The following is a 17753-nucleotide window of genomic DNA, read 5'->3' on the forward strand; positions in this document are numbered from 1 at the left end:
GCAATAGCAAATAATTAAGAAAAATGCTTCTGACTTCTTTCAGCAATTTGAAACCCTTTCCAGCAAGAAAAAAACAGTCCATTAAAGCTCTCCATAGGAATTCTCACTGGGAGAAAATAGCAATGGTATTTTTTTAGCCCAAATGGAAAATATACATAAATTTTGTTCTTTTCTTTATCTACTGGATCCAATTTGATAATGCTTGTAAATACAAACAGTATTTGACCTACAGATGTTAATGTGTGTGTGTGTGTGTGTGTGTGTGCATGTGTGTGTGTTAGTCATTCAGTTGTGTCTGACTCTTTGCAACTCCATGGACTGCAACCTTCTAGGCTCCTCTGTCCATGGGATTCTCCTGGAAAATATACTGGAGTGGGTAACCATGCCCTCCTCCAGGGGATCTCCCTGACCCAGGGATCAAATCCAGGTCACCTGCATTGCATGTGGATTCTTTACCATCAAGCCACTAGGGTAGCCCACAGATGTTAATAACACTACACTCACCCTAAAAATAGTAATGCTCTTAGAGCCTGGGCTGCACCAAGACAGTCACCTAGTTCACCCATCATGGCCAAAACTGATTTCATTCTGTTCTCATGGTGAAATGGCCACAAAACTTGTAGTGTGTTCCTGTGGTAGTAACAGCTGGCTGCCTATCCAGTATCTATTTTATTCTTGCAGAGAATCAGAACCCACATTTCATTTTAGGGCCATGGCTGACAATGTATTGCCCAAACATTTGCAGATAAGCTATGGCTATGTGATTATTTCTGGCCAATGTCATATAAGCCAGGAGACTTCTTTAAATTTTGTGCTTCCCCCCACCCCACCCCACCCCAATCCTTTGTGTGTGTGTGTGTGTGTATGTGGCTTTTTTGGATTATATTATGATAGCTAGAGCTCTAGCAACCACTTTGGAATATAAGGGAAATTCTAAAGATGGCAGATCTGGGTCCTCAGTGTCTGTGGATCCACTATATGTTTCCTCCAGAACTGTAGGCAAATAGCCATTGCTCACTGAATAGTGTTTATTTGCTCTAAAACTCTCTTACCCTCAATATACTTCTTCCTGTTCTCCATCTCTGGAGGCCCATCCAGATGGTGAGGATTCCATGAGGTTGGAGAGCAGAGGGTGGTCAGTGCTCATAGGTCTCAACCTGCCATTCCCACCAACTGCCTGCTTCTCAAGCTTTTCACTGAATACACTACCTCCTGCTTCCTGCACTCACCTTTCATTTAGTACAGAGAGAGGGCTTGATAATATTAATTGAAAACACGATCATGTGCATGCATACTTGTGTGACTGAAAGGGCTTTGAACTATTCTACGGTATGAAACTGAGCTGAAACATACCATAGACAGACCGCCCCCAAACCATCACTAAGCAGGACTAATGCAACAGCCAAGCAATAGCAAGGAGAAAACACCGTCACACCCATTTGCAAATTTACAATGTCTATATCCTCCGTTTGGGTAGGAATATCTGTGATTAAGCTGAAGTATTCATATCCTACTTATGACATGGAATATTGAGGGGAGGGTGTGTGAGGAGCATGCATTTCATAAGATGATTTGGAGGGATAATGTTATTGCTGTTCAGTCGCTAAGTGTCCAACTCTTTGTGACCCCATGCACTTCAGCACGCCACGTTTCCCTGTCCTTCACTATTTCCTGAAGTTGGTTCTAGCTCCACGTTTTAATTCAATATCCACTAAACCAAACTAAGTGTAAGTTTAAGGCTCTTACTCTTTACTATTCCAAAAATATACTTCTTGTTTGCTTTTTGCACTCTTGATTTTTCATGAGGGTCTTAATACATCCTCTGTTTAAACATCTGGGTAAAGATACACCACATAATAAAAGTCAGATCAGTGGAAGTGGAATCATCATGGTTGTGTCTGCCTTACAAAGTACTCCACCCATAATGCTTTCGAAATATGGGAGTTTGTTTAAAAGTCTCAGTTGGGTGACCTTAAGCCCAAAGGTCTTAAGACAAATGTTCGACTCCAAAGGCATAACATATCTGCATGACTTATGAATGCAATGACATTTTCAACATTAACATAAGCTTTGACCTTTTGTGTCCAGTCTTCTGGGATATGGCATGTTAGCAGGTAGGGTTTTTCGTTTCCTTCCTGCGTATTGTTCAGAGTACACCTTGAAGCATAAACTTCAAGAATACAGCATCTCAAAGCCTAGAAAACAATCCCTAAGAGCAGATTGCAGCAGAGTAAAACTCAATGAAATTTTAACCTGTTCAAGCTTTAAAAGATCTAGTAGTTTCATTCCTTGCTTAGCAAAATTAAATTCAATTCCTAAAGATGCAAGGAAATATACTGGTGGAAACACAATTACATTCCAAGAATCAAGTTAAAGCACATCTCGTTTATTCACGGCAGTATAAACATGTTCGTGATTCACAAATTTTATCTATTGATTCAACAATTCAACAACAACAACAACAACAAAAGATTACATCTTCCATTTTGACAAGGAGGCAATGTGAGAATTTGGGAAGATCATAAAACCCCGAATTGTAACTTCTTCAAGAAAGCATAATTCAAATGATACATGTGGATCGAAATCATTCCACCAAAACAATTCATGATTGGCTTAATCCTTACCATTTAAAAAGTCTCTAGCGTAGAGTTATATTCAGGAAAGATTATATTTTAATGAAATCTTGCTTCAGCAAAGAAATACTACAAGAAAGTGTTTTGCTTTGATCACAAGCTACAATTATTCAATAACTTAATTGCATAGTTAAATTTTAAAATAAAGTCAGTGCAGTCCTCTATTTTAGAAAAATGTTACTCAGTGAAGGTTGAGAAAACTTTCAACTCAGAAGTGTCTGACTAGAAACTCTTTCGAGGAGCAAACATGGTGATTTTATTCAAGTTTACACAGCCTTTTAGAGCCACACCTGAGCACTTTATAGCTGAGAATACTCTGAGGACAATTCCGAGAATGACATAATTTTAGAAATATAAAACTTGTCTAAAAATCAGTGTTTCCTACATATGGTACTAATTTTGCTTCTACAATTAGAAGGTATCTAGGTATTTCTTAGATCATTGATTTTCACACTGAAAAGTGCCTCAGAAACCAGGAGACTTGTTTAAACCAAGACTGCAGGGCCCCCGGTCCAGAGTTTTAGATTCTGGTGTGGGGCTGAAAACCTGAATTTCTACCAAGTTCCCAGAAGATGCTGATGCAGCTGTTATGGGCACCAACACACTCTGAAAACCACTGACTTAGTATAACTTAAAGAACGATAATAACTAATTCAAATTAATAAAAGGAAAATATATCTATATCACAATTCTTTCTATATTTCCCTGAATTTATAATCTGTGAAATTCTGGTCAAATTTTTTGTAAATGATAGAGAGTCCTCAGTTCAACTTACTTAATTTTGATAAAGCAAAATTGACTAAAAATTTCTTTAATTCCTATTTTTAAAAAGACTCTTTTATAAGGAAGAAATGGTATGCTTTCATCTCATACCATATGATATCATCCAGGGTCATGGAAAGGGTGCATTTAAATCATTGAATTGTTACTTAGACACATGTAAAGATAATTCCCCTAGAGAAGGAAATGGCAACTTACTCTAGTATTCTTGCCTGGGAAATTTCATGGACAGAGGGGCCTGGGTTCACAGTCAAAGGGGTCGCAGAGAGTCAGATACGACTGAGCAACTGAACAACAACAACAAGAACAAAGATAACCTAGTAAAAAGATGACAAAAAATAGGAAACAATCCTGGGTATTATTCCCTATGCAAATAAGTCAGGAAAGTCTTTAAACTTTGGGCCTCAGTTGCTTTAAAACTAAAATGGAATATTTCACCTGGACAACCTCTGACAGCCTCTCCAGCTCCTGAAGGAATGTCAATTCCTTCCCGTGTCCCAGGAAGCCACCTCAGCTTGGCAAAAAGAGTAACTAAATCAGAGAAAGAGCCCAAAAGTCTGCAGAAAAGCGTGACCTTTCAGCGTGTTCATTATTAACTAACAAAGAGCTTCAAAACAGAATATGAAGGCGAGAGTGAGACTGGACTGCTGCCCGTGTCTCCCACCTGCTCTGGGGCCCACTTGCTTCTTTGATCTTTGAATTTAATTAAAACAAAAGACGAGGTTTCATTTCCCTGAAAAACGTCTTCTTAGTGCTTAGACAGGCAGGTGCCGTGGGTGATCACACTCGGCGGACAGATCAGAAGGTGATGGAGTTTGCCACGGCTCAGTCGCAAAATTAACAAATATCTGGAAGAAATGATGAACACAATTGCTAACTTCGAAGAACCCTCAACCCTTTGTTCTCATACAAGGAACATCTTCTCAAATATTCCTAAGAATCACAACCCATTCATTCATAAAAATCCTTCCCAATCACCTTCAATACATAGGTCCGAACTTCAGGAATGATAAACATTTCCAGACACAATAAATTGCCAGGAAATTCTCAATGCCTTAAGCACGATTTTAGATTGACCTATGATCTAATTTCACCTGCCAGGACTCTTAGGGAACCAAGCACGTTTCTTCCTAAGGTCAGCTCACAGTGGAGCCCCTTTAATTATTAGTGGTGTGCGTGGGTGCCAAGTCACTTCAGTCATGTCTGACTCTTTGCAACCCTATGGTCTGTAGCCCACCAGGCTCCTCCATCCAAGGGTTTCTCCAGGCAAGAACACTGGAGTGGGTTGCCATGCCCTCCTCCAGGGGATTCTCCTGACCCACGCCTCTTTTGTCTCCTGTATTGGCAGGAGGGTTCTTTACTGCTAGCGCCACCTGGGAAGCCCAGTTATTAGTGGGGGTGGGGGATAACTGGAGACGCATTGGATGACAGCCTGACCTGCTTATTGAATCAATGAAACTAGGAGCAGAGGGAAGCCCTAAATGTTGAATACTCACCTTGAGTGGAGAGCACACAATAAACAGACCTCCTTTATAAACTCAAAAAGTGATTAATAAAAGAAATGGTGACCTCAAGAAGCAATCTGCCCCTTTTTTAAATCAGCTGGAGCAGGCCTCAAGAAAAACAACCCAGTGTCTCCTTCAAGGTACTATACCTGCTCCAGAGTGGTCTGGTTGATGGAGTAATGTGTGATATTCAGGAAGCTTTTATTGTCTTCTAGAACTCTGAACAGGTTGGCTAAGCACGCCCATCTTTTTGGCATGTGATATTCCAACAAATTAAGGCGCTGCCCCTGAAAGCAAAAAAAAAAAAAAAATAAATAAAAGATTGGATCACAGGGTTAACAATCATTAACTGACCACACTATAGTTAATTGCCAAATAAACTATCTCTTTCAAAACACAGTCTTTTCAAAGCCTTTTCAAACTCGTTTCAAACCCTTAGATACCAACTAAAGTCAGAAGTCAGTTTTATGAGCCTTCCAAGAGTGCTCATGGGCTGTGCTTTACCACAAGGCATATTTGATAAGAGGTGTCCCCCCAGGGAGGGATGCTGCTCTGCCCCTTTCTGTCGCCACTGTGCCACAAGCCTGGGAAACCCTTTCTTGGGGAAAGAAGACCCTGTTGACAGCTAGGGAGAGGGAGGTGGACTTGGTATCAGAGATAGATGCATGGAGACCCCTGAACCTCACACCAGAGCACCTGCCATCCTCACCACTGGCTGAGTGACTCCCAGTAAGATGCTTAACTCTCCGGGCCCCATTCTCAAGGGGGCATGTGGAGACCCCAGTAGTAGTTTCACGGGGTAGAGGGCCTTGAACATGAACCCCTGTAAGCTAAGTAATATGCCTCTTGCTGGGTACGATTTTACCCAATGGTTATGGATGCAATAGACAAGCAACAGCTCCTGTAAGGATGACAGTCTATTAGCAGTTATGACAAATTAGAATCTTGGGGTCATCCAAGAGAACTGCAAATGGTGCTTCTCAGAGGTTCCTGTGCGCAGGGCTTGCCTGGTCCCCTTGGTAACACACAGATCTGGGGTTAGGATGCTGGGGACTGAGATGCTACGGGTCTCACCCACTCCCAGGTGATGAAGACCCACTGGTTCAGGGACCACACTTTGCATCAAGTGTGTAGAGGGTTGTGACCTCAAGCCCAGGGCCGTTCTTGTGAATTAATGCTGAAACCACAGAAGCTACAAACCCCCTTAGTAAATATATGGAAGAAGCTAACTTGTGTATCTTCCCTCCTAAAGAAAATGAACTGTGTGATGAAGTTGTGCCCACAGGAAAGGAAAGATGAGTAAGAACTATCTGCGCTGGGAGACCTCATAACGGGGCCAGAGGCTTGCCATCCTTCAGAGAGGTCAGGTGACACCCACAGACAGCCCCTTCTGCTTTGGGGGAAGAGGCATGGCCTGTACTTTGCAATGAGCTCACAACAGTAGGCAGTGTCTTTGAAGCATAGAATTAAAATAGGGGAAAGACAAGGGCATTTGTGAGAGGTTTTTAGCTCAAAATGAAGTAATGTACAATATTAGCACTACCTTAAACTGGATTCCTGGAAAATAGAGCTTCAAGCAGTCAGAAACAGCACTATGTTGATCTGCTTCCTTGTGGAGCCAAACCTTGACTGTATAACCATCACCAAACCTGAGAGTTGAATTTAAAAAATAAGGTTACTATTATATAGATCTAAGATAGATAAACTCTAAGTCCATTTTCACAGGAAGGCAGCAAAAGTAAGTAACTATTCCAAATTGTTGGAAGATTCTATGTTCTCAGAAACAGAATATTCAAGAATGAATAATAATTCACGTATGTAGTTTGCTGTGACTCATTGACACAGACACTGATTTATCTGTTTGAAAAATTAGCAGATCTTAGAATCAACACCCGGTTCAATACAAAAGGGAGGGTGAAAACGCAAGCTGTGAAGACAAAGTGCTAAGTTAAGAAGCCAGAGCTGAGCTGGAGATGAACCCTGAGACCATCCCAGTCTCAAAGGCTGCACTGATGCCCAAGTGGCTGGAAGAGTGGACGGTAACAGGGGCTGATCATGGGATCACGACAGATATTTGCTTATCATGAAAAACAATTCCCTCAACTGTCCGCCAACCCCGAGGGCCCAGCAACTGCAGGGGGCCAAGGCCCTGATGTCACAGAGCTGTAAACGGAGGTCTGCTGGGGTCTGAGCAACCACACCCAAGGTGACGCTCCTACCACACACAACCTCAAATAGTGAACCCCAAGAGTGGAAGGGGCTTCCCAAGATGATTTACATTATTCTATTACATAGCCCAGGTGCCCAGCATGGTGTCAGACACACAGTCCTATCTCAGATCTGTTAAGTGAAAGCAAATACACAAATATATCATTATATAGTGATTTTTTGTTGGTTTTGTTCACTGATATACTTACCCCAAGTACCTAGAACTAATAGACAGTAGACGAATGAATGAATGAAAAACTGGTACGCCCAGAGCCTTACAAGCATGATCATTGCTGGGGAAAACATGCTACATTTAAGTCAGCTTTCCATGACTGAGAATGACTAATACATTTATGGGCAAATTATTTTTCGGGTAAGTCTACCTGGTGAAGAAGAGGACAAAGATAATGTGACTTTGCTTCAGGGACACGGAACAGCCTCGCAAACACCCAGAGATCCTCGTCCCAGTTCTGCTTTCCCACCTCCTGCCCTGATCTCAGATTTCCTCTGAGATCTGTGTGTGACTCCAACTGCCCCCAGCTATTCCAAGTTCCTGGTTTCAAGTCCCCTCAGGGATGAGAGGTCACTGAGGACATGGACAAAATCTGAGTGACAGCAGCCAGGGAGGCAGCCCACCCCTCTGGCTCTCCTGAGCTCATTCCCAGGACTCTCTGAGGCCAACCCTACCCGGTTAGTACAGGAAATGTGTGTGTTCCGGATTCCCCTCGCTCAGGGGTGCATGTCCAAATGTGAACCAGGGTTCCTGCTCTGTGTCCCTGAGAGCCTCCCCCGTGTGTATGTATTTCAGGGTTCCATGGAGGAAGAGCTGAGGTCCAGATCTTTGAATGGCTCCCAGGGTGAGGCGCTGTCTCAAGAAGCTGCTGCCCTTCAGAGAGCTCTCTGCTGTCCTGGGAAGAGATGCTCCTAGTCACGTGGTTATGGCCAGCCTGAGGGTGAAGGTCAAAGTGTCTGGAAGCCTGTGTGTGAATCTAGCCCCCGTCCATGCACCAGACCTCTGACTCCATGGAGTCGAACTGTCTCACTTCCATACTCTCATCTAGAAAACAGGCTCCTAAAATGAGGTCCCTAAAAAGGGGGTCAGAGGCCTGAGTACACGAACCCCTGAGGAAGCAGGTGAATAAACATCCAGTGAAAGTGAGGTTCCACAAAGGACAGGTCCAGAATGAGGAGCATCCTCGGTGTGAAGATGCTCACAATTTATCTGGGCAACGTAGACAAAGCAGATGAAAAATCAGAATACGTGTGTACCTAGAGATGACCATACTAAGTAAGTCAGACAGAGGCAGACAAATACATGATATCACTTCTACGTGGAATCTAAAGTATGACACAAATGAAACAGACTCATAGACATAGAGAACAGACTTGTTGCCAATGGAGAGAGTCAGAGGGATAAACCAGAAGCTTGGGATTAACACATACACACTACTCTATATAAAACAGATAACCAACAAGGTCCTACTGTATAGCATAGGGAACTATAGTCAACATCTTATCCAACAATGGAAAAGAAAATGAAAAACAATGTATATATGTGCATAACTGAGTCACTCTTCTGCACAGCAGAAATTAACACAATATTATAAATCAACTATTACCTCAAAGAGTAAATTAAAGAATCAGAACACGAATCTGTAGCACTTATTACACAGAAATATAGGGTGAGAGGTGACATCGACTAAGCAGAAATGACTTCATTGTTTCATGCATGTTAGGATCCCCTTCACATAAGCAAAAATGGCAGCCCTCCAGGGGTATTCTCCTAGAATGTTTTTTAATGCAGGCTAAATTCCAATAATGGTCTAATATTCTCACCATAAGCGTATATACATATTAATGTTTAAAATTCTTTCAAAATGAAGTTATATTTTCACTAAGCCATTTCAGCTTTACTCTAGAGAATCAGAATTACACGGTTCCTTAAAAAAATAAACATTGAAGAGAAAATGTTTCTGAAATAGATTGCAAACTCCTCAGTAACTCTCTAGAATACTTGATAAGACATGCAGACAGAAAATTATACAATCACAGCATCTTCAATAATTGAGAGAATCTTTGTAGATTATCAAATTATGATGTGAGTATCTAATTTACATTATTCTTACTTTCTCACTTCTGCCTATAACCTACACTTATGCCAATGATCTAAATTCCATGAAGGATTTATTTGATTTGTGCACTTTCCATTCTAAAAGCTTTCAAAGTAGCAAAGGAGTCATTTATGTATCAACTCACTCATCCCTCTCACATTTGCAGATAACCGATCACATCCATATCATTTGCAAAGCCGGCAATTATGTAAAGACAAATAAACAGCATTACCTGTCACTGAAGATGCCTGTAAGAAGCACTCAATCACTACTGAGAATCAGCATTTAGGTACCACAAACGTTCAGTGTAACATATGCAATAAACAGTAAAACAGGGGAGTAGCAATGGAGTAGTGGAACAAGAAATGTACACATGTATTCTGCAAAAGCCAGTGAGGAAAGAAGGAGGGAGGGACTGAGTGATGGATACTCATCAGTTTTATTCAGCTTCCGGAGGATCCTCTGCAAATCGCTCACACTCATGGCATTCATTTTAAAAAAATATTTATTTAGCTGCAGCATGTGGGCTTTTGTGAAATATATCTCCTGCCATATAAACAAACAAGAATGTCAAAGCTATCCGCGATTCCTGCCCTCCAAATGTGAATTTCTGAGCCATGCAGACAACAAGTGTGCCACTCCCTACACGACAGCTTAAGGATGTCACAGTCATCAGCGATTATAAATCTACCCCAGGGTGAGCCAGTGAGCCCTAAGGGAATTGAAAAAAGAAAAGAATACCTCTGTAAAAATACAGGATGTTTGGCCTTAGATAGCTGAGATACATATGAAAGAAATGACTTCAATAACCCCAGGCTCTTGCATCTTCCCACACATAGAAGAATACTAAATTCCTTAACTTGAGGTCTAGTTTTCCTTACTTAACAATAATATTTGATGTTCAGATTGCCTGCCCCCTTTGTTGCAAGCTTCTATATAGACTGACCTACAGCTCAGGGCTACTTGGGATGCTGTCTCCAGGGCTTGAAGCCCTAAGACTTTCCCACCAAGTAAAACATCTCTACTTTCAGTCTGCTTTCAGGTTGTGACTATTTTCTAAGTCGACACTCTGTCCACGGCATGTGGGATCTCAGTTCCCCAGTCAGGGTTCAAACCCAAGTTCCGTGCACTAGAAGGCGATGCTTAAGCACTGAACCACCAGGGACGTCCCCCATAGCCTTCCTAATAGTAATGCTCTCACATCAAGCCTCCTGAGAAACCTGTATGCAGGTCAAGAAGCAACAGTCAGAACTGGACATGGAACAATGGACTGGTTCCAAATTGGGAAAGGAGTACGTCAAGGCTGTATATTGTCACCCTACTTATTTAACTTATATGCAGAGTACATCACGAGAAACGCTGGGCTGGAGGAAGCACAAGCTGGAATCAAGATTTGCTGGGAGAAATATCAATAACCTCAGATATGCAGATGACACCACCCTTATGGCAGCCTAGACTCTTGATGAAAGTGAAAGTGAAAGAGGAGAGTGAAAAAGTTGGTTTAAAGCTCAACATTCAGAAAACTAAAATCATGGCATCTGGTCCCATCACTTCATGGCAAACAGATGGGGAAACATGGAGAAAGAGACTTTATTTTTGTGGGCTCCAAAACCACTGCAGATGGTGATTGCAGCCATGAAATTAAAAGACACTTGTTCCTTGGGAAAAAAGCTATGACCAACCTAGACAGCATATTAAAAAGCAGAGACATTACTTTGCCAACAGAGGTCTGTCTAGTCAAAGCTATGGTTTTTCCAGTAGTCATGTATGGATGTGAGACTTGGACCATAAAGAAAGCTGAGCACCAAAGAATTGATGTTTTTGAACTGTGGTGTTGGAGAAGACTCTTGAGAGTCCCTTGGAGTGCAAGGAGATCCAACCAGTCAATCCTAAAGGAAATCAGTCCTGAATATTCATTGGAAGGACGGATGTTGAAGCTGAAACTCCAATACTTTGGCCACCTGTTGCAAAGAGCTGACTCATTTGAAAAGACCCTGATGCTGGGAAGGACTGAAGAGGGGAGGAGAAGAGGACGACAGAGGATGAAGTGGTTGGATGGAATCAACGACTTGATGGACATGAGTTTGAGCAAGCTCTGGGAGCTGGTGATGGACAGGGAAACCTGGTATGCTGCAGTCCATGGGGTCTCAAAGAGTTGGACACGACTGAGTGACTGAACTGAACTGAATGAGAACGTAACATATAGTACAGGGAACTCTACTCAGTACTTTGTGGTGACCTAAATGGGAAGGAAATCCAAAACAGAGGGGATGTATGTATACGTAGAGCTGATTCACTCTGCTGTACAGTAGAAACTAACATAACATTGAAAAGCAGCTGCGTGCATGCTCTGCTGTATCTGACTCTTTGTGACCCCATGGACTGTAGCCCACTAATCTCTGACCATGGGATTTCCAGGGCAAGAATACTGGAGTGGGTTGCCATGCCCTCCTCCAGGGAAGCTTCCCACCCAGAGTTCGAAGCCATGTCTCCTGCATTGGCAGGTAGATTCTCTACCACTGACCCACCTGGGAAGCCCTGAAAAGGAACTATACTGCAATTAAAATTAAGTTAAAAAAGAAACCTGGTCATCAAAGAGAATGGCTTTTTTTGTGGTCTTAATGTCTGTCCATCCTGGGTAATGTCAGCACAAGAAGGGAAGGGTCTTTAGGAAATGCAGAAGTTTCCAGCAGCTGGAGGGATGTCCGGTCACATCAGACTTTATAACATGATGAATTCTGGAGATCTGCCTGCAGACAGTCTCAGCTGCCAAGCTGTGCTCACACCAGGGTCCCCTGCAGAGGCGGATGGGACTAAGGTAATCATTCTCCTCCTGGCTTCTCCCTCTGAGCCTCTCTACATAATTCAGCAAACACCCCATGGAAAACGGCCACTGCAATTTACTGCCTGACCTGATGAGTGCTGCCTGGAGAGACGGCCATAGAACTGATGCATGAGACCCCAGGAGGGAAACAGCATCATGAAAATGCGGACCCTCGGAGCCTGCGCCCCGCTCAGCTGCCCTCTACACAAAGATCACTGCTTCAAAAAGCCCTTTCTGGCAGCAGGAAGTACTCTGTTCCAGGCCCACAAGCAAATGCACTTGATGCTTTTTGGCTGGAGTTTGAAACTCCTGGGGTGTAAGGAGGATGGGTCCTCTTAGAAGATGTGATTAAAGCTCTTCTGAATTTCGTTTTAGAGAGTTCCCAAATAATCTCTGTGGACTCCAGTCAGATCCTATGTAATACAGCCTTTAAAACAAAGAGGGAATAATGAGAAAAATGATTTTCTTAGCAAAGAGGAATTAAGAGGCAGACTTCCTCCCCCTGTTGCGAAAACGCTTCAAGAAGCCAGATTCAGGGAGAAAGTCTCTAGGGCCTGAATGCGGCGAAAACATCCCTGCTGGACACCAGGGTAGATACATGCTGCCTGCCAGAGGACTGTGGAGTGAGAAATAGCGGGTGCAGGATGGAGCCAGGCAAATGGGAAGCTCTGTGCTGCCCTGTGCCCACCTTGCCCTCAGCTCCATGTTCAACACGGGAAGTGACTAAGTTCACAGTACACTGGAGCCTGATGTGTTTGGGGGCGAATGATGAGAGGGTACATGGCTGAGCTGACCTGGTCCCAAGGGTGGCAGCAATTGCAAGGGACCTAGACTAGCTAAAACAATCTTAGAAAGAGGACGAAAGCTGAAGGACTAATACAAATTTCAAAACGTACTCAAAAGCAACAGTAATCAAGACAGTTTGGTATTAGCATCAAGATAGATATATAGACCAATGAACAGTATTGGGTCCAGAAATAAGCCTGTGGGCCTATGGTCAATCGATTTATGACAAGGTGGTCAGAACCATTCAATGAGAAGAATAATGTTTTCATCAAATTGGTCTGGATATACAGCAATACAAACAGTTAACACACATAGTTTATGCAAAATGGATCAAATATCTAAATGTAGGTGCATAAAAATACAAAACTCTTAAAATCATACATAGCAATAAATCTTCCCTTTCTCTGATTTCACAAGGGATTCTCAGATATGACAAAAAAAATCATGAAAAACAAAAGAAAAAACTGGTAAGTTGGGCTTTATCACAATTAAAGAAATCTGTGCTTCTAAACAGAGAAGGCAATGGCACCCCACTCCAGTACTCGTGCCTGGAGAATCCCATGGACAGAGGAGCCTGGTAGGCTGCAGTCCATGGGGTCACGAAGAGCCGGACATGACTGAGTGACTTCACTTTCACTTTTCACTTTCATGCATTGGAGAAGGAAATAGCAACCCACTCCAGTGTTCTTGCCTGGAGAATCCCAGGGACAGGGGAGCCTGGTGGGCTGCCGTGTATGGGGTCGCACAGAGTCAGACATGACTGAAGTGACTTAGCAGCAGCAGCTGCAGTGCTTCTAAAGGTGTTATCAAGAAAATGAAAAAGCAAACCAACGAGTTGAGAGAGTAGCACTGACATATACACACTACTGTGTGTGAAACAGCTAGCTAGCAGCAAGCGGCTGCACGGCACAGGAAGCTCAGCTCAGTGCTCTGCGATGACCTAGACGGGTGGGAGGGTGTGCAAGGGAGCCCCAGGAGGCAGGGGACAGATGTACCTATAGCTGATTCACACTGTTGTACAACAGAAACTAACACAACATCGTAAAACAATTACGTCCATCAGCAGATAAACGGATAAGAAAGCTGTGGTACATATATATACACAGTGGAGTATTACTCAGCCATTAAAAAGAACACATTTGAATCAGTTCTAATGAGGTGGATGAAACTGGAGCCTATTATACAGAGAAGGTAAGACAGAAAAACACCAATACAGTATACTAACACATTTATATGGAGTTTAGAAAGATGGTAATGATAACCCTGTATGCAAGACAGCAAAAGAGACACAGATGTTTAGAATGGACTTTTGGACTCTGTGGGAAAGGGAGAGGGTGGGATGATTTGGGAGAATGGCATTGAAACATGTATACTATCATGTAAGAAACAAATTGCCAGTCTATGTTCGATACAGGATACAGGATGCCTGGGGCTGGTGCATAGGGATGATCCAGAGAGATGATATGGGGTGGGAGGTGGGAGAGGGGTTCAAGATTGGGAACTCATGTACACCCGTGGCAGATTCATGTCAATGTATGGCAAAACCAATACAGTATTGTAAAGCAAAATAAAGTAAAAATAAAAATTAAAAAAATAAGTAAATAAATTTTTAAATGAGACAATATTTGCAAATCACCTATCTGAAAAGGGACTTGTACCTAGAATGCGCAACTCTTTCAATAATAAAAAGACAACCTAATACTGTTTAAATGGGCAAAAGATATGAATAGACATTTCTCCACAGCACACAGGCAAGTGGGCAACAAGCACATGGACAAATCAAAACCACACGATACTACTCTTCACTGGGACAGCTAGAATAAAAATTCAGATAATAAAAGTAATGGCCAGGAGGTACAGCAATTACAAACTTCACTCAGGGCTGACAGGAATGTAAAATGGTACAGACAGTTTGGAAAACAAACTGACAGCTCCTTTAATGTTTAAGCACAGAGTTAGGATATGAGCTGCTTCCCTGGTGGCTCGGCTGGTAAAGAATTCGCCTGCAATGCAGGAGACCTGGGTTCGATCCCTGGGTTGGGAAGATCCATCCCCTGGAGAAGGGAACAGAAACCCACTCCAGTATTCTGGCCTGGAGAATTCCATGAACTGCATAGTCCAAGGGGTCACAAAGAGTCAGACACGATTGAGTGACTTTCACTTTCATCTTACTATATGATCTAGGAGTTTTCCTCAAAGGTATATAGCCAAAGAAATAAAACGTATGTCCCTAAGAAAACTCCTAGCTGACTGTAGCAACAGAATGTGTAACAGCCAAAAGGTGAACATAACCCAAATGCCCACTGACAATGAACAAACAGAAGTGTTGTATGTTATTTGGTCATAAAAAGAAATGAAGTACTGATAACACAGATGAACCTTAAAATAGTACACTGTAATGAGTGAAAGCTGCTGGTCAGAGAAGACCCTGTCCAGCTCTTTGCGACCCATGGACTGTAGCCCACCAGGCTCCTCCATCCATGGGATTCTCCAGGCAAGAATATTGGAGTGGGTTGCCATTTCCTTCTCCAGGGGATCTTCCTGACCCAGGGATCAAACCCAGGTCTCCCACATTGCAGGCGTCTTTAAACCTCTGATCCACCAGGGAAGCCCAGAGAAGACCATATATTATGAATTCCATTTCTAGGTCAATAAGAGACAACTTTATAGAGACAGAAAACAGATCAGTGGAAGTTAGAACTAGAATGAAAAGTAAATTGATAGCTAAAGGGACAAGATTTCTTTTTGAGATGATGAAAATGCTCTAAAATTGGCTGCAGAGAAGGTTGCACATAATTGTGAATATGCTAAAAAGCACTGAATTATACACTTTAAGCGAGAGAGTTGTATGACATGTAAAGTATATTTCAATTAATCTGTTAAAAGACAAAGAAAGGATGGCCACTGTTTTAAAAAATCAATGACAAGTGGTTGGGACCATGATAGATTGTAAAAGTGTTAGTCACTCGGTTGTGTCCGACTCTTTGTGACCCCATGGACTGTAGCCCATCAAGTTCCTCTGTCCATGGAATTCTTCAGGCAAGAATGCTGGAGCAGGCTGCCATTCCCTTCTCCAGGGGATCTTTCCAACTCAGAGATCAAATCCGGCTCTCCCGCATTGCAGGCAGTTTCTTTACCATCTGAGCCACCAGGGAAGCATGACTCCAACGTGACACCCTTTGCCATATCACCCTGTTGAGTTCTTGCCTTAAGAGGTGAGACTATTCTCCTGCTCTTTTTCTTAACAGCCATGTGACATGGTTTGCAGGAGCGATGTGACCTCAGGCTTGAATCGTCCTTGTGCTCTCTAGACATTTTCCTGTCTGGAAAATGCTCAGACACTGATTCTGGAAGGAGGATGAGTTAAAGGTGGGACAGAGCCAGCCCCTTTGAACCATCCGGACCAGCCCATCTGCAGCTGCTGGAGGATGAATGAAAATCGTATCAGCCACTGCATCTCATAAACTTCACTTTGCGGCTGTTTATAACAAAAGCTAACTCATGGATGCAAAAGTGTGTTTTTATGCTTTTGATAAAAGAGAGCCCAAAATCAAATTTGTAAAATGCTTCTCAACTATGAAACCTTTAAAGCATTGCAGCCGCATGCATTTTCTTCAAATGCACACACATATACCGACACACACACTTACATACACACAAACATACATGCACGCACATATATGTACACTCACACACACAGAAACACATACACACACATACACACAGAGATACATATACACTCACACCTAAATTTTAGGCTAACTGAACCCAGAGTAAATAAACTTCCCAAATTTTAATCCTGAATTATTTGAAACCTGAAATATAGTTTTGACCTAGTTTGCAGTTTATCACACTGAGCTGACCTCCTCACTGTGCTGTGCTTCATCGCTCAGTCATGTCCGACTCTCTGTGACCTGCCAGGCTCCTCTCTTTATGGGATTCTCCAGGCAAGAATACTGGAGTGGGTTGCCATGCCCACCCCCAAGGGTCTTCCAAACCCAGGGATCAAACCCAGGTCTCCCGCACTGCAGGCAAATTCTTTACCATCTGAGCCACCAGGGAACCAAAGTCCTGGGCTACGAGTAATCCATTTCTTTGGCTAGCCTGGGTTTTCCTGGGCTCATTAAGCTGTATTTGCAATCAGAACTCACCATCCTGCAGTGCCTGCTGAGCTTTGGAGTGGCACATTTTTGCTGTCTATGTGCATATTAGTTCTTGGCAGGTCAGCCTATATCAGTACTGGGTCTGGCTACCCTGCAGGGAAGTGACAGGAAAACACTGCCAGGACTGAGCAGCAATAGGCCTGCATCACGCGCCTGATGGTTCCTGTTAATGGAGACACTGAGTAAGACAGAGCCTGTTTCTAAAAGCAGCCAACAAAGGATAAACAATGCAGAAGGTTCTGGGAGAAAGCAGGCTTCATCCCGTCCAGAGATCAGTGGGATCGGAATAGAAATCTTTATCAAAGGGGTTGATTGTTGTTATTAGTCATTCTTCATTAAGCTGAGCAGAGCCTAAATGCTCCCACAGTCTCATCTGACTGCTCTTTTAAAGTTCAATCAAAGCAACCTGGGAGAAGATATCATTTAGCAAAGGTCTCCCATGCACTACAGAGTTTGCGTTCATTCACTCATCTATTTATTTGTTCAACAAGTACCCTGAGCATATGTCATGTACTGTCCCGTATGTCAGAGATATAGTAATAAAAACAAAGGTCTACTGTCAAAGGATTTACATTCTATCGGGAAGAAGCTGAAAATAGTAAAAACCACTAATGTGTTTTGTCAACATTATATGTCAGAGAGTGCTAGTCTGTTTAGATTCATAAATGAGTGGCAGAAAACCCAGAGAAGCAGGATATTAGCAAGTATAAAATCTGAGGTCAGGCAACCACAAAAGGGTAAGG

General features: G+C 42.7%; 1 protein-coding gene across 1 annotated transcript in view; it reads right to left on the reverse strand.

Moving 5' to 3' along the window:
* Positions 1-2365: 2365 nt before the first annotated feature.
* Positions 2366-17753, reverse strand: part of ABCA13 (ATP binding cassette subfamily A member 13) — a 396112-nt gene continuing 380724 nt past the window's right edge. Inside the window, exons 61-63 of the mRNA XM_069587332.1 lie at positions 6462-6567; positions 5068-5205; positions 2366-4261 (exon numbers count right to left, since the gene is read on the reverse strand). Of these exons, the coding sequence (XP_069443433.1) occupies positions 4169-4261; positions 5068-5205; positions 6462-6567 (337 nt within the window). The 3' untranslated portion in view covers positions 2366-4168. The remainder of the gene's footprint in view (positions 4262-5067; positions 5206-6461; positions 6568-17753) is intronic.

Source organism: Ovis canadensis, chromosome 4, assembly GCF_042477335.2.
Source record: "Ovis canadensis isolate MfBH-ARS-UI-01 breed Bighorn chromosome 4, ARS-UI_OviCan_v2, whole genome shotgun sequence".
In the NCBI taxonomy this organism is placed as follows: domain Eukaryota; kingdom Metazoa; phylum Chordata; class Mammalia; order Artiodactyla; family Bovidae; genus Ovis; species Ovis canadensis.